The 23399-nt window shown below is 39.6% G+C and overlaps 1 protein-coding gene across 2 annotated transcripts in view; it reads left to right on the top strand.

Moving 5' to 3' along the window:
* Window positions 1-23399, top strand: part of LOC145406097 (aspartyl/asparaginyl beta-hydroxylase-like) — a 103879-nt gene that overhangs the window by 60053 nt on the left and 20427 nt on the right. The window contains exons 4-10 of one of the 2 annotated variants that reach the window (XM_080277295.1): window positions 162-256; window positions 2601-3464; window positions 9434-9919; window positions 10355-10570; window positions 19324-19573; window positions 22419-22591; window positions 23082-23249. In XM_080277295.1, the coding sequence (XP_080133421.1) occupies window positions 162-256; window positions 2601-3464; window positions 9434-9919; window positions 10355-10570; window positions 19324-19573; window positions 22419-22591; window positions 23082-23249 (2252 nt within the window). The remainder of the gene's footprint in view (window positions 1-161; window positions 257-2600; window positions 3465-9433; window positions 9920-10354; window positions 10571-19323; window positions 19574-22418; window positions 22592-23081; window positions 23250-23399) is intronic. The other variant, XM_080277294.1, reaches the window with a different exon arrangement.

Here is a 23399-nt window from a genome sequence, read left to right on the forward strand (position 1 = left end):
AATCTGTCCATCTCATCGTCAGTCTCCCCCTCCCTTTTCCTCCCTTCCCCTCTCCCTCCCCCACACTTACACTCACAATACTCTCGTCAATCTCTCGTCCTCCCTTTTCCTCGTCAATTAATACAGTACAGTATATATAATTTTCACACCTATTGACACAGCTGGGATGAAGGATACAACGGAGTCAGTGATGCCAGAGGCAGCACCAGTTGTGGATCCCATTCTGGAACCTCCAGCACCGGACATACCCCCACTTGTGAGTACCATGCTGGGAAGGAGAGTAGGCTGTGTGTTGTCCCAGTGGCTGTTTAATATGCAGGCAGTTCTCACTGGAAGTCAACAAGTGTTCCAAAGCAGACCTACCCCCCCCCCCCTTGATTTTTTTTTTCCTCCAATACATTAGGTCTTGTTAATTGGGGAAACTGGCAAACTAGCTTTATAGGCAGCAAATGTACTTTAGTAAGTAATTCTTTTGTAGTTTACTGAGGACTTTAATGCCACAAAGGCCGCCAATACAAGTATCTTGTAATGAGGACTTTATGTGTACAGTATTTATATGAATGGAGTTATGAGTGAAGTTAAAGTAAGACATGAGATGGGAGGAAAGCTGATGAAGAGTGATGAGGGATCAAATATTTCAAAACTTACATTTGCAGATGATGATGTGTTGCTTGTTAATAGTAATGGGATCAGAGTTTTGTGAATGTCTGTGAGGAGTGAGATCTGAAAGTAGTTGTAGAAAAGAGTAAAGTGATGATTATTGAAAGAGAAGGTGACTTGGAGTGCAGTTTTATATTGTGTAAGTCAGTGTTCTAAGAAGTTTAAGGAGTGTTGGAATTGGTTTGCTGCTTGTTAAAATTTGAAGTGTTCTGGAGCTCATACTGCAGCTTCAGAATAGGACTAAATTCTCAGAGGAGGAGGAGAAGTTTGTACATCTTGGAGGAAAAGGTAAAGAATGAGGGTGAAAGGAATGAGTCCTGTGGGGCACTATTGAAGCATGTATTGTGAATTTTGGAGCTTTGGTTTTGGTTGAGCATGTGGGTTTTGTTTGCCTGAAAGGAAGTTGAGTACCCACTTCTTGTCATTGTCTTCCATATTTCTGTTCAAGATATGGTTGATCAGGATGTGTTTTGGTACAGTATCAGAAATAATATATGTATGTATTGCTTCTAGGGTAGTTCTGTTTTGACACCATCCAAGATCATTTGAGTCAGTTTAGAATGGTCTGTGGTGGTTGTATGCTGGGTTAAAATCCATGTTGAGAATCCGACAGAGGAATATCATGGGTGATATTCTTTCCATGAATTTGAATGGTGTTTGAAGCAGAGATATAGGGCCATATGATGGTGGATTATCGGTTAGTTTCCCTTTCTTGAGCATTAGGATGAGATTTTGTTGTGAGTCCAGGAAAAGGTTGAAGATTTCAGTGAGGGTATTTGAGGTGTTTGGAGTGCATGTTTGTGATCTGATATGGTCCTTCTACTTTGGATTTTCCTTGCAGTTTTTATCATTTGTTGAACTTCTTGTGAGGTAAATGGGAGGGTTGTTTGTGATTCATTTACCTGTTAGTCATTATTTTTTATTTATTGCTCTGTTTTGTGGAGTGGTCATTTTGTGGCTTATTGTTTCATATTTTATTAGACTGTGCAGTTGTTTCTTCTTTGAGGGGATGGTTCCATCACTCTTCAGTGTGGCATCTTGAATTAGTGGGCATGGAATGTTTTAGTGTATACATGTTTGGTATTGTTTTTTAAAAATCTGCTACTGTTTATACTGTCATCTAGGCTGTCCAGATAATTTTTCCATTTCTTCATTAATTGCGTTGCTTAAAGTGTTTCGAGTTTCTATATCTGTTGGACTTGGCTGTGTGCCTGTCAAACAGAACATCCATGGTGCAGGAAATTTGATGGAAATTGACCATACTGGTATTCACTTAAAGAATTTCTTAGATATGCTTACTATATTTTAATGAATACCTTTCCACATGTAACAAAACAGACTAGTAAACTGCAGTTGTCCATATACAGTATGAAGTAATGAGTTGAAGACCTTGGCCAACTTTCACTCAGGTGGGTGGATCATTGCCACCACCAGCCACTGTAGAAGACAGAGGTTTCATCACTCAGTGTCTGGCTTCTCATCAGTCATTAATACATGCTCTGTTCCTTAAGGAAATGTAGAAAATTTGATAGATCAATCAAGATTCTGGATGATATGTCACAAGCTGCCAGAAATGTCTGTTGAAAAGCACAGTGTAGCTAAGGGGTAATATGTTTCTTGAAAAATTATTTGATCACGGGAGAAAAGTTAAGTTGTTATAATATTGACTCTTGGGTTGTAGGATGTGCTGGCTCACTCGTACTTAGTCGGGTAAAAGAAGTCAGTAGTTTGAATGGATTGAGCAGTAATTCTACTGATAGAGGTGACTGCTTCATCAGTGGACTGGATTGTAGTTACCTAGAGAATGGGTGGGAATATGATAATGAAAAAGCTGTACTGAGTATGAGTAATTTTAAGGTAGGAGAAAACGTGGAAGACCAAAAGATTATGAGCAGAATTAACTGTTTCCAGTTACAGTACGAATGTTTGTTTCAATTCAGGTAGTAGAAGAAGAACTGCCTGTGCCCCCCCCACCACCACCAGTGTTGCATGAAGCGGATGTGGAGGAGTACGAGCCCATGGAGGCCACTCCGCCCCTTGATGAGTATGTCAGGGTGGTGCAGCAGCCACAGGAGCAAGTGGAGGAGATACCACAGCCTGCCAAGGTTGTGGAGGAGGTGGAGGCTCCAGTGGTTGTGGAGGAAGTGGTGGAAGTGCTGCAGGTTGAAGATCCTCAGGAAGCTAAGGTGGTGGAAAAGTTAGAGGCACCAATGGAAATTCTAGAGGAAGTCCCTGTGGTAGAAGAGGTGGTGGAAGTGGTAGTGGAGGAAACACCTGTGGTGGAAGTGGTGGAAATAGTGGAGGAAACCCCAGTGGAGGAGGTTATAGAGGTTATTGAGGAGGTTGTAGAATCAAAGGAAGAGCCAAAACCTGTTGAAGAAGGACCTGCAACCCCTGTAGTAGAAAAGGTTGTAGAAGAACCTGCCATCCCTGAGTCTTCTCAGGCTGTGGTGACAGAGGAAGCACCTAGCCAAGCAGATGATGAAGAGGAAGAGGAGGAGGTGGTGGAAAAAACAGCACCCAGCCCAAGTCAAGTTGCAGAGGAAGAGGAGGAGGAGGACTGGTCTCAGTTTGGTAAGGAGGGAAGCACTGAGATGTTGACTGATGCATACTTGGGTGTGGAGAGCCTTGCATCAGAGATCCTGGCCAAGGACCCACAGAACCCCATGGTGGCCCAACTGACTCCTCACCTGGCTGGTGTTGTGCGAGCCATGGAGGATGGCCAGACTGAAGGCCTCTTGGACACACTGCGGCACATTGAGACCATCCTTCAGGACGTCAAGACTCGACTCAACCTCAACATGGTATGTGAGAGTGCTGTCTGTTTGTTTTTTATACATTTAGAGACCATTTACCTCTTCAGTTTGATGACATACTTTGTTTGGCTTTATTCTAGCTACCTAAGTCAGGGATGTGGTCTAAATTATTACAGCTTTTTCCTTACAGTTAGCACTGTAAACTGGGGGAAATGGCAGATCACCTTTATAGGCAGCAGTACAGCTTTACTTAGCATATTATTTGCAAATAATGAAAACATAATTGCATAAAAGAATATCCAAAAAAGGTTACTTATAACAAAGACTTTGTGCACAGCAAGTCTTTATTAACTGTTGCCTGTTTATCTTTTTTTATTTATTTATTTTTTTTATGCACTCACTCAACAAATTACAGAAATATTGCTACTTAAAGTTTCAATGGTACTGCACCTATAAAAATAATTTGCAGGTTTCCCCAGAATTTCAGCAGGAAAAACTTGCCATAGCTGTTTGGGAACACATCTCTGACATGTAACAAGAGCCCCTTGTTATGGGATGATTGCCAGGAAGTTGCCTCTTGTTCTGATGTTGCTGGCATTCATTTTCATGTTTGCTGTGTGCATGTAGGTAAAGGAATGCCAGTCATTGTTTTGAGTTAAGAGGTAAATAGTCAGTATACATGACATACTTGATCAAGTTTAGAAAGGAGTAATTTGTTTAGCATTTGATGATTTACATTTTCTTCCATCAGTGCTGAGAGATAATCATCCTTCTTAATTGTGGAAGAACATTATAAATATGCTGCTTCTAACCTTCCTTTGCTAACAGGTAACATTTGCATGTGCTGATTTAACAGTGTGATTTGCAGCCACTACTGATGACAACCAACATGATTCAGCTGAAACGCCTCTGCTTTTCTTCCCTCACAGCATTGGACTTACCCACTCTAATACAGTAATTCTGTATAGTGTATAACAAATTTTTTCTTTAGTGTCTGATCTAGTGATTTTGCAGTGCATCTTTATGATATATACTGTTTATAGACAAGTTGGAAAATGAAACAGACTGTATTAATGCTTTGCCTCACAGCTTCTTTAGATTACAACTACAGATTACATACTACATTGCCTCTTTCCACTGCCATATATACAGGCAGTGCTTCATGTACTCAGAAGTTGTATTCTGAAGAAGCTGTGAGGTGGAATGTCAGTATGTAGCAGTCCCATACTGGTGTTTCATTTTCCAGTTTGCAGCTTTATAATTTAAGTCAGGCAAGTGTGTGTGTGTGTGTGTCTGTGTGTGTGTGTGTGTGTGTGTGTGTGTGTGTGTGTGTGTGTGTGTGTATTTGTCAAGGCAGGCTAGGTTTGTGTGTGTGTGTGTGTGTGTGTGTGTTTGTGCATGAGTGTGTGTGTATGTCACGTGTGCATGCATACGTATGGTTTATTAGTATCATCTCCTGTAACTCTAGTTGATTATAAAGAAATGGCATGATGTACCAGAAAATGAAGCATGTTTTTTTTTGCAGTTCCAAATCAAGCACTGTAGAGTAATGTTTGTCTTGTGTGCATTACTAATAGTCATCATTTTCAGCCTAACCTATTCTAATGCTGAATAGTTTGAAAACAGATTTTTTTTTATTTATTTTTTATTTTTTTTACACCACAAGGGAGTGTTATTTGTCTTAGCGTAGCCATTGTTATGGAATAAGATATGGGTCAAATGTTGCTTTGGGAACATTGTCTGCTGGCTTGCTCGTTACAGTATGTACAGTAGCGCATGGGAATTGTATTACTTGCTGTGATATCCAGCTGGCTATCCCATCTTCCATACTGTTTAGCTTATCAGTCTGCTGAAAGCTCATTGAAATTTGGGCAGTGTGTTGATATAATTGATCATTTGTTATAGACTTCATGATAAGCAGTAATACTCCTGAAACCCAGGTTCCAGTTATTTATTATGCACTAGTTTAACCAGTCAGTATAGGAATAGTAACACTGTCCAGTACTCTTCTGCTTATATTGTGGTGGTGGTGCTGCCACCTAATGAGTAGCAGGTTAGGACTTGGGCCGGTATTTATCATTAGCTGTGAACATTCAGACGGGGCCTTGTGAATTCGCAAGCCAGTGAACGTTTCACAGATTTGTGAATGATCGTAAGAGTTATTTATCAAGCTTGTGAAGTGCTCCTAATGCTGTGAACCGATTGCAATGGTGTGACAAGTCGGCTCGCAGTGCGGAACACTTAATTTTTAAGGACGTGGGAATCGTTCACAAGAGGCGAGTCAGCGGTGGTATGAACTTAAACAATGGACTTACGCATCTGCCAACTAAGGAATTTTCAACCACGGAGAGACTTCCTCAATGACTACAGTGATTGAGAGTCAGGAAAAGATACCATTTATACCAGGAATGAATTATATTTGTGACAGACATTGTGAGAAATGAGATAACCAACTACACACGACGATGTGACGGTGTCTGCCGAGAAATGAAACTTGCTCTGACCCTTTGGTATGTGGAATGTGGCAGTGCAGTGAGGACAATTTTAGGTTATCACAACCAAGAAATAGCCAAGTGTTCACGCAGACATCTGAAGCTCTAATTACACTGGAATTACTAATTATATTTATTCATTTCCAAATGGATAAGAGACAAGTATAGGCAGAATATTCAAGGAAAGCAGACAGAATATTCAGAGATGGCAAGCAGAATGTTCAGAGAAAGCAGGCAGAATATTGAAAGAATGCAGGAAGAAAATTTAAAAAGACAAACAGATTATGCAAGGAAAACATGCAAACTTAACACAACTCTTAGCTTTTTATTTATTAATATGAAATGTATGTCAGGAAAGGAGATTTTTCATTTACAGCCCAGTGTTTCAGCATAGAGCTGCACACAAATACCCATGGCATTGGCTGATGATGTTTTGTGTACGGAATGGTGCTTGACAGTGTTGTGGGAACAGGAGTGGTGAGAGGACAATTGGGAGGTCTGTCTTTTCATATGGCTGTGGTATGGAAGGTAAAGGTGAGGGGAATAAGGCTGTAAAACACACACACAGGCACACACACACACACACACACACACACACACACACACACACACACACACACACACACACACACACACACACACACACACACACACACACACACACACACACACACAATGAGAGAGAGAGAGAGAGAGAGAGAGAGAGGGGGGCAGTGGCATTGAAGGCAGAAAATTGAAAGTGAAGAGACAAAGAAACCAGCAGGTGTCTGTTGAATACATGGAGGAGCTGGATGCAGTAGATAAAAAGACTGATAAGCGTGGCAGGATCAAGAGGTTGAAAGAGCAGTGGAGGAAAAGAACGAGAAGTGGCAAGAGTGGATGGAGGAAAGGGACTCGAATGAAAGAAGAGAGCACACAGGAAATGAAGTAAGGAGCTGTTGGAAAGAATATTTTGAAAGGCTGATGAATGGAAATGGTGAGAGTAGAAAGGCCTTGATGGTATGTAGAGAAGGGAATTAGATACTCTGGTTATCTCATTTTATCAAATGTTTTCTGACTTCCAGTCAACCCAAGCTAACCCCACCTGTTGGTTTATAGTTGGTGACTTGGATTTTATCATTATGTTTTAAGCTATGAGGGGGGGGGAGATAAAAAAAAAACTTTGGACAATTTGTAATGCTTCTTGAAGAAATTGCTAGTATAATCAAACTTTTATTGAATTAGTGATAAGTTTTTTTTTTTCTATTGCATATTAATGCCAGAGACAGTCTTAATATGTTTTTTTGAATATGGCAATCATATCCATGCTAACCTTGGTGTTCCGTCACCAGTCGCAGGTTGCGAGGTATTCACGCATGGGAGGTGTTCAGAAGACTCTGATAACTAACTCTAGGAACATCTCTCAGTAGTGAAAAGTTTTGGAGCATGGGAACAGACTCTTGTGAATGGAGAAGGCCTCTATGATAAATATGGCCCTTGGTTACTATTGGAGGCAACAATTTTTCATTAATTGTGCCTTTACTGCAACACGTATTATGCAAACAGCTGTTGATGCTGCTGATGTAATTTCCAATCATGAATCACAGTGCTTACAGTAGCAGTGAACATTTTTTAGTTATGCAAAAAATTGAAATGTCAATGACACAGAGCCCATAAAATATGACCCATCCCACCAGGGTATCAGAGAAGGTCAAAATATCTTAATTTTGAGATTACTTGACATTATATTTAAGGACTGAAGGTTGTGGGGAGTTGGAAACAAAGACTGAGAAGTAAGCAGTTAGAAAGACAAATTGAGGAAGTTGGACAGAAAAGGGATATTTAACTAAACTGATACTGCACATTCACTGCAAGGGAGGAAGGATACAAATAGAGAGTTCAGAAGAGTAGGGACCAGAGGTATACTGTGTTGACGGAAGAAAGAGAGTGGTGCAGCATTACTGAGGGCTGAAGGGAGGTGGAAGAAAGAGGGAATTGAAAAAAAAGAAAGAAAGAAAAAAAAAAAGCAACTCGACCTCATTTAGAATTCTGTATGTGGTGAGCCTCCCCACACAAGCAAATAAGCCCCAGAACGATGCAGTAATTCATTAGGTTAACCCCTTCATTTTGATGATGTTTTTAAAAATTTTGTTCTTGTCGCCTCCAGACAAGTTTACTTAGAAGGACTTCTAGAAGGTAAGAGTTGAATGAAGTTTATAACTGACCCCTTCAGTGCATAAAATCTCCTAAATTACATAGAATTGTCTGGAGTAAGCAAGAGTGAAGTAATAATACATCATCAGACTGATGGGGTTAAAGAAAGCACAGAGTCCGTTCAGGACACCTAACCTATGCCAAGCTGATTTTACAGCAGGTTACAGTAATAGTACTACTTAAGGTCCCATTGCTAGCTAGAAAGCTGATTTGTCAAGTTCCCCAATTTCCTGCACCAGGTATAGAAAAAGTTGATATATTGGAACACATCCTTGACATACAACAAGGAACACCTGTATACTGTATATATTTCTGTTTCACTAGCATTTGTTTGCATGTATCTTTTGGGGCATCTGCTTCCTCATGCTTTGCACTTTACTCACCTAATGACTCTTTTAGTATGAAAATTGTGTCCACATTCTTCTTTTCTCAATTTTAGTTTCATTTGTAATAGTAATTTTGTATAGACTTCCTATACCAGAGTGAAAGCACTTATATATTTTTAAGTAATATTCAGTATTTCTTCAGTATCACTATACAGTACTATAACTAGTTTTGTTTTATAATCAGTTGTTTAATAGATTTGTGCTTTTTTCTGTTGACAAGTACATGCAGAGCAGTGCATGACAAGCAGTAAATGTTTGCTTTGACCCCTTCAATCCAATGACATATACAGTATTTGCTTTATTATTTCTGTTACCATATGTTTTTTGCATAGGGGAGACTGTTGAACTTGAAGATAAACTATAGCTTTTATTTAACCCTTTCATTAGCCCAGATTTGTCCATAGTTGGATGAAATCACCTGTTGGTAGCAAGGGTAAAATAAGAAATATATATTTATTGCAAGCAAGCTGCTGTATTTTGTACATTATTCTTGCTACCACCAGATGATTTTAGTGTCCAGTGAGTAGTGAAAGGGTAATGAAGGCTGTATCTGGCTCCTCCCCTATGGAAAGTTTTACCTATGCTCAGTACAAATGTCTGATGGTAGCAAGAATAAAGACAAAACACAGCACTGGATTGAAGGGTATATTAAAGTTGCAAGCTGTAGCTTTGTATTGTGTTAACTTGTCAGTCTCTGCTTGCCAGGGCCACAAATGATAAAGTAAGGTAATAATAGTCTGACCAGTGTTTTAGTAAAGTATTCTGCCAATGGGATATTACTGATATTGAAGTTAAATTTTAATTTGATACTGTGAAAAGGACCTTAACATACAAAAAATATGGTTTGAAAGCATTGTGGTTGTTCTTTTGTGGTTTATCCTTTGTGGCCAGGGTGTTGTGTTGTGGTGTGGCATACCATTAACAGTTTCTTGCCCCCTCCACGCAGCCTATCATCATGCCGGAGGACGAGGATGAGGCTGGCTCCCCCACAGAAGATGATGCCGCCACACAGTCAGAGTCGCAAGTTTTAGGGGAGGAGCAGGCAGGCTCTGTCTTCCCTTCTGAGCCACAGACACAGAAAGAAGCAGAGCCAGAAGGTTCTGTGTTCCCTCCTGAGCCACAGACACAGGCAGAAGTGGAGCCAGAAGGTTCTGTGTTCCCTTCTGAGCCACAGACACAGCCAGATGTAGAGCCAAAACAAGCTGTGGTAACAGAGGCACAGGTAGTCAGTGAGCCAGAGGTGGGAGTGGGGGAGGAAGTAAAGGAGATAGTTGAAGAGGAGCTGCACCAGGAAGCTAAAGACAGGGAAGGTGAGGCCTCACAGGTTCCTGCAGAAAGTGTACCTGAGGTAGTGGTGGCAGATATTGAAGCTCAGGTGGTTCCAGCAGAAGTGGCTGAGGAAGAGGAAAATTCACAGGTATTCCCTCCAGTTGTAGAGGTTGACTTTGTTTCCCCACCAACAGAAGGAGAGAAGGATTCAACTCCAGTAGATGAGGTAGTGCCAGATCCCATTCATGTTGAACCCCTCCAACCACCTGTACAGAAAGAGGAGGAGTCCGTGTTCCCCCGTCCTGCAGAACAGGAGGAACCAGTCCCCGTTGCAGAAGCCGTACCTGTGGAAGTAATCCCTGACCCCATTGCCACTGAACCTCTCCAACCTCCAGCAGAGCAAAAGCCAGACTCTGTGTTCCCCCCTGCAGGAGAGGAGCCAATACATGCTGCAAAAGCTGCTCCTGAGCCTGTCCTTAATGAACATCCTCAAGCAGAGGAGAAAGCAGACTTTGTCTTCCCTCCATCTGCAGAGGAAGAGAAATTGGCTCCTGCTGAAGAAATAATTCTTGATTCCACCCCTAATTTGCCTGTAGAGGAAGAGAAGGAATCTGTCTTTCCTCCTCCAGTAGAAGAGGAAGACATGATTCCAGTTGAGGAAATAATACCTGACCCAATTCACATTGAACCTCTGCAGGACAAGGTAGCGGGTGACTCGCAACAACCGCCGCCATATGAGAAGGCCGACATCACAAGTGATATTGACAACAGTCTGAGGGAAGAGTTGGACGCTGCCGACAAACTTCTACCTCGGGTGAGTTGAAGGATGTGAATGTAGCAACTGTAGTGTTGTGTGGTGACTCTGCCAAGGATTCATTATAATGTATTTGTTTTAACCTGACAAAGATCCCAAATCTTGTAAGTTCAGCTGATGGTCAGGAGTATAGTACAGTAGTCACACTGAAGAATCAGTTGGACTAATAACACAGTAGACATATTCCTGCCTCTTAGCTTAAGCTCCTCAAATTTTATGCAGCCCTGACCAACTCTTCAGGGTGTGGGAGTGACCTAGCTCAGTTAGGAGAAGGCAAAGCAATTTGAGTCCAGGGAGAGTATTTATAAACAATATGAAATATTTAGAGGATTAATAAATCTCCATTGCAGTTGACTATTATCACAGGTTTTCTGTTTTTCATATTTATTATTTTTTCACTATTTTTTGTGTGAAGTGTTTGGTTGCTGTATGAGTGAAGGCAAATGTATATATAAGCTTTAGAGAGTTTATCAACATGAATCCTGATGAACAAACACAGGAGAGATGAAAGTTTTTTCATTTGTGTATGTAGCAGAAAATTAGTAAATGTTGTAGTTAGCATAATCATTGGAGTATTTAACCCTGTCACTCCAAAGACATATTTTGTATTTGTTTTTGCAACCTCAGATGATTATATTCTACAAAGAAAATATCTCTTGTACTTAACTAAGGACATATTGAGCTCTCTCATTTAAAATAGAAAATCTTACCAAAACTGAGCTAAATAATCTGGTATCAGTAGTAATGAGAAGAAAAGCAAAAGTACATCATCAGAATTATGGGATTAAGTATGGTACTGTCAGCTCTGTTTCATCTGCTGTATACAGTCAGAGCCAAAGTTATCTGCTGTTCCACTACTGTGCACTTAGATTAGGTCTGTCACTCTCCTCTCAAGTAGATCTTATCAAAGAGAGTCATCTCTTTGTTTAAGAATCATTAAAAAAAAATCCTTGATATTAAGATTATTTGCTAACTGAGGAAAGTGAAAAGAAGAAGTGAAATATTTGGCTAACTGTTTTGAAATTTCATGTGGGTTGACTGAAACAAGCATATCCCCACATAATCTTCCATCATAACAGCAATCCAGTATCCAGGTTCAGACAACGGTTTAGTATAATACTCTTATTTGCCATTTTGTTCATTCTTGGTTACCCTAGACACTTTCATTTAGATTATATGAGGTCTTTCAAACAGGAGAAGTTTGAGATAGCCTTCAGTAACCCCCCCATCACAGTCAGAGGTTATTTCTAACTGGAATGAAATCATCTGGATATAGGTAAAAAAAAAAATAAATAAAATAATGCATCATGGGGAAGAAGTCACTAGCTCTTCTCTCACCTGTAGGTTTTAATCATGCTCCCTTCACTGCCCTTCCTCCCATATATTTCACTAAACTTTACATACTCTCAACTTTGATTTAGTGTAAAATTGCTGTCATTCGATGCTGGAACAAGAGAGTAATGCTGGAATATAGTGTTGGTCATTGAAAAAAAAAAAAAAAAAAAAAAAAAAAAAAAAGTACAGTAATGAAAAGGATGTAGAGCTCTGGTATTGTCTCATTCTATCATTGAGCCATAACAAGAAATCAAGACTAAAGTATGGTGCTGATCATAAAACAAATGTTCTTGAAAGGATGTAGAGCTATAATATTGTCTAACACTTCCACTGAGCTGTAACAAGAGTCTAAGACTAAAATATGGTGCTGGTCATGAAGCAGTGTTATGGAAAGGATATGAGCTGTAGTATCTGTATATTCTGCCATTGAGCTACAGGAGATAAGCTGCAGAATGATGAAAAACTCAGCCAAGTTAAGGTGAGCAGACTGTAGTATTTTGTCCTCAAGTATGGTAACTCTTGTCATACTTTCAGTTGTTCCCCAGGCACAGTGTATCATCTTACCTTGGTTATTCCAGTCTGTTTTTCCAGTCCGTTTCTGTGACTCATTCTTAGCTGAATAAAATTGTCAGGCATTAGGTGAACTAAAATGCTAAGAGTTATTCCATACCTGGGAAGGTTATTGGTAGCAGTATTAGCATTATGAAGTTCCTTTGATTCACTTGCAACTGAGTAAAATTATCTTGTGTTAGCTTTAGTAAAATGCTAGAATTAATTTGAATATGAGAAGGTTATTGATGACAGTATTAACACAGTCTTCTGTTATGACTCACTCTCGCCTGAACGAAATCATCTGGGATTAAATGGAAGCCAGTGCTAGGGTTGTTTTGACCATGAAACAGTAATATCACACCTCTTCACTGCTCCCAAACACACCTTGTATCCTTACTCATTCCTGCTGACATCCTTCCAAAAGTCCTATTCAACAAGTGACACTTTTTTATTTTTCATAGATTTAGTACTTTAGTCCTGTGTATCATATAACTGTATTTGTTCTTTTTTATCTTCCTTTTCTCGTGGTACAGTAATGGGAGAAATTTTCTAATACTGTATTTTGCCTCCTGTAGTTCTCACTTTCATCATTTTTGTCTTTTTCTGTTTATGTATATTTTCTGTTTAGCGTGGGTCAGATGGCTTCACCTATTGTTTTTCTCCACCTTGCTCTCTTCTGAATCAGCTCCCTATTACCACACCTCTATATCTAAGGTCGGAACACACCACCTCATCCTTTGTCTCTCTCAGCCTCCCTCCCCTTTGATGTCCCAGTACCTCTGCTCTGCTTTTACACATCCTCACTCAGCCCCTGTCTTCCATGCTCTCAACATATCCAGACCATCCGAAACTGCTCCTTTCTGCTTCCATCCTAATACTTTCCACTTCGAGCCATCTTCTCTGTTCGTCCAAGGGAAATTTATAATTCAGCTTTTCTCCATGTACCCAGTAGATTGTTCTTATGGCATTTTGTTTAAGTCCCACTATAATCTTCTCTTTTATACCCCATGTTACATTGCTATACAGTATTAGATTCTTGATTTAGGTACCAAACACCTTCACTTTTGGAAAACAAAGCTGAGAGAGGCCTCATATTTCTGTCCATACAGGTAACTGATTCTTTGATATGATGCATCAGGGAGAAAAGTGACGAACATGACATGTGAGAAATAGACACAGTGGTGTAGTTGACAAACATCCTGACTGTACAGAATAATTTTAGCCTTCTCCCACAGCCCAGAGAAGTTTTTGGTACTCTACAGTATATTCATTTCATATGTGACAGCATGTGTGGCAGTATAATGCATATCTGGTAGTATAGTTCATCCAGTGTAGCTCAGCAGATATATATATATTTTTTCCCAGTCACAGCTTATTACTCTTAGCTCAGTGGCAGAATTTTCTATAGTACCACTCTGCATCCTTTCTATAAAAATTTTTTCTTGTCTGGCATCATATTTATATGTTTATCTCTGTTACACATTTGCACCAGAAATAGAGAGAGAGTAATTTTAGGCCAGTTGGACAGTATATACAGGGAGTTTGGTACTGTTTGTTCTGTATAATTTTTGCACAATATTGTTCTCGGAGTTATTAAAGAAAATAATTATTATTTGCCCTGTGTTCCTTTGTAAGAGCTGGTATACCTCAGAACTGATTGAGTAGTTCAGTATTATTAACATGAGTTTATTTGAAGATTTAATATAATTTGTAGTTTGATATGAGACTTTGGCACTGCCCTCCCACCAGACAGTGTTGTTTAGCTAAGGAGAGAATTTTTGAAGTGGAGGGGTTTGAAATTGACTTCCTTAATCCTCTCACTACTAGGTTGCTTCTCTGAGCTGAGTAAAAACATCCAAAAATCCCATGAATCTGGTGATATCCCTTTCAGTATTGTATATGTTTGTCACCACCAGACTGTTTGATATATCCTAGAAGACACAGCTGGTTGGAAAAGGGTTAATGAAAGCTATACTTAACGTTTCCTGTTCAAAAATTACATCCTGAAGTAGAATAAAATTGTCCAGTAGCAGCAAGAATAAACTTAAATTGGCAGTCTTGATTGTTTAGCAGCTTTTTACGAGTAGTATGTTGTTGCTTTTGGTTGATTTTACTTAGCTTTGAAGCCCACCTGTTTTTGAAGGAGTTATTGAAGGTTATGTTTAATCCCCTAGTTCAAAGAGTGCAATCCTAAAGATGAATAAAATCCTCCGGTACCAGTAAGATTAAAACAGAAATGACATTGTTTGGGTGAAGTGGTTAGCCCAGTACTTCCCCTTTCACACTGTTCACCCTGGTGCAGCACCCTCTCTCAGACCAATGGGTGGCTTTGGTATTCTAAAGCACATCCTTGTTAATCTTGTGCACTCAGCCATGCTTTCTCTTCTATATGTTCCTCCCACCCACCCCACCTGTATGGGCAGTCCCCATTTAAAGTTGCTTCACCTTGTTGTTGCTCCAGACTCTTCTAGATGTGAACCAGGTGGACTGCAGGCTGAAATAACCCTTTCCCTGCAGGTGGACTTTAGAAGAAGTGCAGTTTCAGCCTGCAGTCCATTGGGTTCATGCTCAGATGAGCCTGGGACCACAATAATAACAACAATAATAACAGCATATCCTTGACTTCTAAGGAAGCACTAACTGTATAGGTTAATAATGTATGCCAGCAGTTTTAGAAATGGCTGTTTTTTTCCCCATAATCAAATGAAGGAAAAAGCATGAATTATCTGATGCTGTATCTTAATGAACCCTCATGCATGTTGTGTACAAGTGTGTTAGGACCCTATAGTCGCGGCACACGACTCTGAGGTTGTCATTATCGTACCCTGGCAACCTAGGGGTCAACAGTGCTTCCCATTATAATATACATTTGTGATTCGTGTATAATATGTTCATGTATAATAACGTCTGTGTACAATATATTCGTGTATAATAATATGATTCGTGCATAATATCATACAAAATTAGACGCGCTGTTGACTGATAGGTTGCCAGGGTACGTTAATGTCAACCTCAGAGTCGTTCACCGTGACTATAGTTTATTGCATAGGTTTACATGTTCAGTACATGTCTATAACATTTCATGAGTCATGTTGCATTTTTTTTATAGGTAAATATTCATGTGTATATAATCATTGAGTTATTTTATCCACAAATATTTTAAAACAAGGTAGATATAAGAACAGTACTGTAATTTCATCTGTGTAAGCTTTTGTTTGTTATTGATTGATGTTCCATGTTAACACCTGTACTCTAGGGATGTATTTTGTGTTTATTCTTGCTGTGTCCAGATTTTTACTCAGCTTAGAATAGACTTTTTGAAATGGAGGGCTTAGATGTAGCCTCCCTGAAGCCCTCCAGTACAAGAAATCCTTCCTAAGTTGAATAAAATTGACTGGTAGGTGGGGAAAAAAAAAAAAAAAAAAATACACTGAAAAGGTAACCCCTACAACCCAAGGATATAATTTTATTTAGTTCTTGCTACCTCCAGATTTTTTTTATTTTATTTCTCAGCTGAGGCACAACTTGAGTGAGGTGATTAATGAATGCTGTGTCCAACCCCCCCAATTTTGAATACAGTGGTCTCTCATAACCTGAATAAATCACTGGGGGATATGAAGAATATACTAAACATGATGTCCTGGGCTTCAATGAGTTACCCCTTTCACTTTGGTGATGTATTTTTTCAGTTTATTTTTTGCCCTAACCAGACAATTGTATTGTACATGGGAGAGGCATTTCCAACTAAAGGGGTTGAATACGAACTTCATTAACCCTTTCTACTAGAGCAGTCTCCTGAGCTCAGTGATATAATCTGGTAGCAGCAAGAGGAAGCTACAAAAAGACACCCCAGGGTTGACAGGGTTAATAGCTACGCCTTGCATGATATGTACAGGAAGTCCTTGTTATATGTTGTCCTTTTTTATGTTCTTTTCACTGTTTAAGTCTACAGTAAATTACAAAATGGTTCCCTATTAACTCCTCGGCTGTGGTGATGTAGGTTCGTATTCCCCTCTAACCGTTTGCTTATGATGATGTTTTCAGTTTATTCTTGCAACTTGGACAATTTTATTTAACTTAGAAAAGGATAACTGGTAGTGAAGGGGTTAATCAAGACAATATCTAACCTCCTCCCATTTTAACAGTCTGTCCTGAGTTGAATTAAATAATCTGGTGATAGCAAAGCTAATGGAAAAAAAAAAAATCTTGCTTGGATATAATGGGTTAAAGTTCCATTACTACCTATAAAGCCAATTTGCCAATTTCCCTCCATTTTACAACTCTGGTTGTATGAAGAAAGTTGTGGCATTTTGAATCCCATCCCTGACATAAAACAAGGACTTAATGTATTCAGCCTGTCAGACCAAATGGCAGTATTTTCATCTTCATGTTTGCCTCTTGTGACTTTTGCATTCATTTTTCTTTGTGGATTTTATCAGGTGCTTTTTGAGCATCTTCATATTTACTTGTTCTGTGTTTCTAAAGTGGAACCTTTCTTTTTACCTTTCTAGGGTCCCTAAAATCCTTCCTCCCTTCTTTCTGTCCTTCATTCCTTCTCCCCCAGACTGCGTACAAGTGTTTGTGTGTGTGTGTCTTCTTGTGTAAAAGATTAGTTGTAAAGGGAAGTAGTGTGTGTGTGTGTGTGTATGTGTTTGTGTATGCGATAATAAGGGTTGTGGAGCTAGAAAGTTATTTTCTATACAAAGCACAAGGCCAGAAAGTGTGGGATAACTATTTTCATAAATTTCACCTCTGTGTTTAAATGACTGTATAGTAAATGTTATCTCTGCTGGGCATGATTTATTTGTACAGTTTATGCAGACACTGAGGCAAACTGTACAGTAATTGATCAGTATTCACAGTTTGTTGAAGTATTGATTTTGGAAAACCAGTAATAAAATTTTCAACTATCCCAAGTATTGAATAAGTTATTGGCTGTTTATCATTGAAATGTTACCAATAATCCTTCTGCAGAATTTTGTGGAACCACTGCATAATTACCCTTAAAAAGTGTTGTTGCATAGATTTTGTAATAAATGAACACATAAGTTTGTGTTGGGGGTACTGTACATGCAAAAATTAATAGAGCTTGGGAGCTTGTAAAGGGAAGTGCATCACAAGGGCATAATGGAAGTACATAGTGATTATATTTAAGAAGGCTAAAAGCACTCTAAGGGTCACAGGTCTGTCACATTTCAGAAAGGTTTTCTGATCTCTGGTGTTTGGTTGCATGTTTTTTTTAGTTTTCCGTCCTTTGTTTTCTTGTGGGAAAGCATACTGGTATTACTTTTTAATGGCATACGTGTATGAGTTTGCTTTACCTTAGTTTTTCTGTAGGTTGTGTATGTGATAGTGAAGTTTGTTTCATACTGTCAGATGATATTGTGAGGAATAAGATGTAAGTAGTATGTGTCAGAACTAGTGGTTGCTAAGCTGGTTAGCGAGTGGAGAACTTCACATTGTCATATTCTTTTATGTTTTGTCACAAATTTTTTGCAACAGAAAAGGCTCAACCCTTGACACAAAAATGTTCCTTAATTCTTAAGTTTAATTTTGTATAACAGCTAATTACAGTTAGTAAAGGGTAGGCAGGCCATGCAATTTAAAGTTAAGTTTCAAAGTTTTAAGGCCTGAGACATGAAAATAGGTAAATACAAGAGTAATCATCCTTCAGAGTCAATCTAGAAAGATAAGAGTGTGCAGTATTCGGATAAAATATGTATTGTGGAAGCAGTAACTCAATTATCCTTAGGTGTCCACAGTAATATTGTACTATAAGCAAGTGGTAGGTGCTGTGCCTGTCATAACTGATTTTTTTTCTTTGTTTCTGTTATACTTTATCCTTTATTTTGTGTGTATAAATGCTATTACTGTGTTTTTTGTTTATGGTGCCGGGGTGCTGCTTTGAATGATGTTGCAGTGGCTTAACCCTTCCATCACCATGGACACACCTGAAATGTTTTGTTCAGGCTAAATCCAAACTGTTTTACTCAGGTGGGGAAAAATCTAGTGTCCAAAGGTTGCCGAAAATGCTTTCCTACCTTTTGATTGCTGGAATTTTTCTCAAGTGAACAAAACATCATATGGTAGCCTCAATAAAATTAATTAGATGTGTCTATATGAAGTGAGAGAGTTAATTTGCTTTACTTTTTACCTTCTGCCTTGTTGTTCTGTGCTTCTCTTACCTGACAGTCCCAACAAGCTGCAGTCACTCTCCCTGTCTGTCTGTCCCGGGGATGCCCAACCAGTTAACCAAATACAACCTAGAGGCAATTTCGGTTTAGTTTCTTTCATAAATTAAGCAAATATACCCCAGTCTGTTCCATAAATCATATGAATATTCCCCTTTTTTATTTGTTTAATGGACCTGAGTGTCCATATTGTAGCCAGCAATATCAAATGATTTGCATTTCCTTATTGCTTGTATGATTAGTGTGGACCATGATTCAACTACAGTGATTAACCAGACCGCCAGTGTAAAAGATCATGAATTATAATGCTGTTGGACAAGTTTGAGTGGTCTTTGTCTCTTGTACGTGTTTGCATTATTGGAAGAATTCGTCATACCAGTTTTGTTGAGAAGAGGTTGAGCACCCCTGATCTACAGTATACAAACATCTTGTACCTTGTGTGGTTATGTCCAGATTCTGTTTATCTTCTGTCCACCTATCAAAACTCTATCCTTCCCTTATTGTTACTTTCTGTACCTGCTTTTGTTATGTTCTCAGTTAGGTGTCTGTCTGTCTGTGTCTCTGCTCAGTTTCCCCTTATCCATCATCCTCTGTCCTGCCCACATCTAAAAGTCTGACCTGGACCCTTCTCACCTGACCCCTGACTGCCCCACCCATTTGCTCTGTCCGCCGTAGAACCCAGCGCAAGCTCTAAATTCCTTTGGGGCAATACTCCATCGCAACCCCAAATCTGCGCGTGCCACATACGGCCGGGCACACAGCCTGGACCAGCTGGCTGAGGATGAACACTCCAACAGCCGGCTAGAGCAGGCCATCCTAGCCTACCGCAGTGTACTGGACCTGGCCGATGAAGACCCCACCCTAGTCCCACTCCCGCTGCTACGTGCGGCCGCAGAGAGATGCATTGACCGAATGTCGTTCAGAGGTCAGTTCATATCACTTTTTCAGGTATACTCATGAGTCATGATTTCTTCTCACTCTGTCCTTAGTACTAGATAGAGGGAAATTGTTGCCAGGATTTCACACTGATTGAATACCTACCACTATGCAAGTGAAAATTAGAAGCTTTGATAGATTTTATGAATAACAGTGTAATTTCATGTGTGTCAGTGCATCAAACTACTCTATTGTACCACCATAACTAGACAGTAGATCAATTTTCAGTATGACTCAGTAGCTATAACGTCCCTCCAACAATTATTAGGGGTAGAGGGTGAACGGAAACTATGGTTCATGAGTGTACCAACACTGTAAAAATTCACTGATGCTTTTCTGCTGGCTTTGATCATGGAAAGTGATAAATGAAATATTTGTACAGTATGTGATAGCAATATGAAACACACAATGAAAGAATTTGAGAAGGAAGAATACTGTATGATATTTGGTGAGGAATGGCAGGACACGTTGCTGGTAGGGGGTTGCTGGTGATCATTTCTCATGATGGTATTTATTCTCTTGAAAAGTTTATTAAATTGAAAACTATAGATATCTGTTACACCTTATTTTAATTTTAGATGGATGCAATAAAATGCTTCCAAGCAACTTTTTTCTCCACTCATCATTGCTATTGCTTCTGGCCATTCCAAGTCACTACCCCTCATACTGCCATTTTATCCAAGTAGCTCTTCAAGACAGTACTGTTGTCATGTGGATTTTTAGAAGCATTGACAGCAAGTGAAGTACAACAATAAAACTGATTATTTTTTCCATCATATGCTAAGTACATCCTCGACATTACCACTTCGGTATGATGACTTTTTAAAACTTATTAACAAGCCTTTAGCAAAGACATATCCCTACCATGTGGTAAAGAATATGTAGATATGTACTAATAATTATGGCACTTTCATGTACTTATAGGGGCATAAACTAGGGCTCGTACGCTATCTTTCTTTAACCCGTCACGTCCCGAGGTTTTCCGCACCTCCAACGTCCCCCAGTCCCGAGGTATTTTCGAAAAATTTTTTTTTTGGCTAAAACCTCGGCTTTTGGTGAGAAACATCGAAAATTCATAGAGAAATCGCTCACCTGAGGTTTAAAATACTCAATCCAGGTAGGAGTTCCTCCTTACCTGACTGGGTTTTCTAACATGCTGGCACCAAAGAAAACAAGTTCTATGGGAGGGTAACCATTTTATCCACTCATAAACGGTATTTATTTATTTACTTGGTACGAATTTATATGTAGTATGAGAGTATATTGATTTTCAAGCAGTAATATAGGCATTATAAGCATTGTTTCACTCACTAACTAATCACAATTCATGACCTTTTTTTCCCACATTACCTGATCATCATTTCTGACTGTTTCTTCCTCTAATGCTATGTAAACCTTGTCCTCCACATTGTCATCGATTGGGGAATCACTCTGGCCCTGAATGTCTTTATTGGCCAGGTCACTGGTAACAGGTGAATTGCCGAGACAATGGCGTGAGGGGGGAGGTTATGCGGTGTAAGGCATTGTCACTGCTTGGCATCTTATAGAGGAATAGAGGAAGGTGTCCCATGTATACATACGAAAAATCACGCACGAAAATTGAAAATTGTGCAAATTAGGGACCTTGCAATTGCACGATGTACCGGTACGTCGCCGGGACTGGCAAATGCAAATCGTTGCAACGTACCCATACGTCGACGGGATGGGGCGGGTTCAGAAGTGAAGATGATCCAGTGAGTAGTTTCCAAGATGCATCAGTTTACGGCTTAGTTTTCATATATGGAAATAGCATATAAACTACTTACAGTATAGCAGTTTTGTATATAAGGACATAGACTAGGACTCATGCTCTGTCTTTCTTTAAGATATGAAGAGAATCCAGCAAGAAATTTCCAAAATAAAACACGACAGATTTTTCCTTATATGGTCATAGCTCATAAAGGACAGACTCAATTTTACATTTATGGGCATCAACTACAACAGATACTCTATCTTTCTGTTTGATATGAAGCCAATCCACGTGGTAGTTTCCAAGATACAGGCCCAGATGGAAAGACGGACAGACAGACAGACTGATGGACTGGCGATTCCTATATCCCCACCATATGGACTAATGACGAGGATAATTATTCTTGGTGCTAATAATACTTGATGATTTAATTCAGGTTAAGGGAGTGCGCTTCTAGGGGACAAGTATACGAGGGCTGTATGTAAAACCTTTCCAATCCATAAAGCCTCACTCATGCTGAATATCTTCATTGTGGTAGGTGAGAGTGCTCACCATCCACTCACTCAGTGTAGTGCTGTTCTTGGGTGCCTGCCCTTTCTTCTCTTCCTTCCTTCTTTTCTTCCATCCTCTTCTGTTTTCCTTTCTTTCAGTCTTTCCTTTTCGTTCTGTCTGTGGGTGACTCTACACTGAGTGACAAGCTAAATGGCTTCCTGTACACCAGGAAACCATTTACTACCCTGAGTGGTAACCATGTAACCAAATTGTGGCACCTGGTGGTTTAGTGCGTAATTAAGGCACCCCAGTTGGATTGAGTCAGTACAGGTTTATATCCAAAGGGTGGTTGGGGTTTCTTGCTTGTGTAATCCCACTCAGGGATGAGTGAGGCTGGTCACTATCATCTTAAATATCAGGACCTACTTGCCTAGCCCTGGGCTTCCTCGCTCCTCATGGGACAGCACTGGATTAGATGATGATGATGATGATGATAATGATGATGATGATGATGATGATGATAAATGGGAAGAATATAGTGTATAAATGTGTCATCCAATTAAAAGGATTAAGTTGATGACTTCCTATAACTGTGATGTGTGTGGTGTGTCAGGGTTCCTGGGCAAGGCATTAAGGGTGCAGCAGCGACTCCTGCAGAGGTTTCCTGATGACGTGGATCTGCGAAATAAGATGGGCGTGACGTACCTCATGATGAACCAAGGCAACGCTGCTAAGGTGGTCTTCCAAACCGTCTTGCAAAAGTGGCCCGACAATGGCTTTGCTCAGGTAGGAGTCAGTCATTAGTTTTTTTTTTTTTCCCCCCTAAAAAGATCTGTAACCCCTTTCATTTAGCCACATGTTGTCTGATAAGGGAGTTTGATTTTACCAGTAACTATGGAAACACATTCCTACCTTCCAGATAGAACTGTTCAAATTTCACACAACCACAACTTAAGATTGAAGTTGTGAGTGGCCCACTTCTGTCAGGTAAAAACAAGTAGATTATTACAGTATATTGTTGCTAGGTTACTTTCATGTGCACTGGAGGCAATAATTGCTGCCTCCATGCAATGCATAACATGTGAACAAAACTTTACTTGGAAGTGAGACAGTGGGGAGCCTCCCCACACATGAAAGTTGTACTCTACACAGGAGCAAATAACTTGTGTCTAGGATGGTTTGATATTTCTAGGATGTATTAACCAAACTTTAGGAGGACTCTTAATTCCCTGACTGTACCTGTATTATCACATGTGAATGATTTACTCTCCAACAGGTTCACTATGGGTTTGTGCTGAAGACAGTTGATGAAAACTTACCTGAGGCTGAGTGGTATCTGCGTGAGGGCATCAAGAGCCAGGCAGAGGGCACCCAGGATCCTCGCTTTTTCTACCACCTCGGTGATGCCTTACAGCGCCAGGGCAAGAATGATGATGCATATGAGGTGAGAGTATTGAATGTACTGAAAGTGTTTGTTTGATTTCATGCCCTTTATTGTATATTATTTTATTATCATTTGTTATTTATTTTTTTATAATTAACCATCTAGTCTGATGATGTATTTCAGACTGTATTCTTGCTTACTCAAGATGGT

Source organism: Coenobita brevimanus, chromosome 69 (genome assembly GCF_032717465.1).
Source record: "Coenobita brevimanus isolate Jiangsu-jjx chromosome 69, ASM3271746v2, whole genome shotgun sequence".
Lineage (NCBI taxonomy): Eukaryota > Metazoa > Arthropoda > Malacostraca > Decapoda > Coenobitidae > Coenobita > Coenobita brevimanus.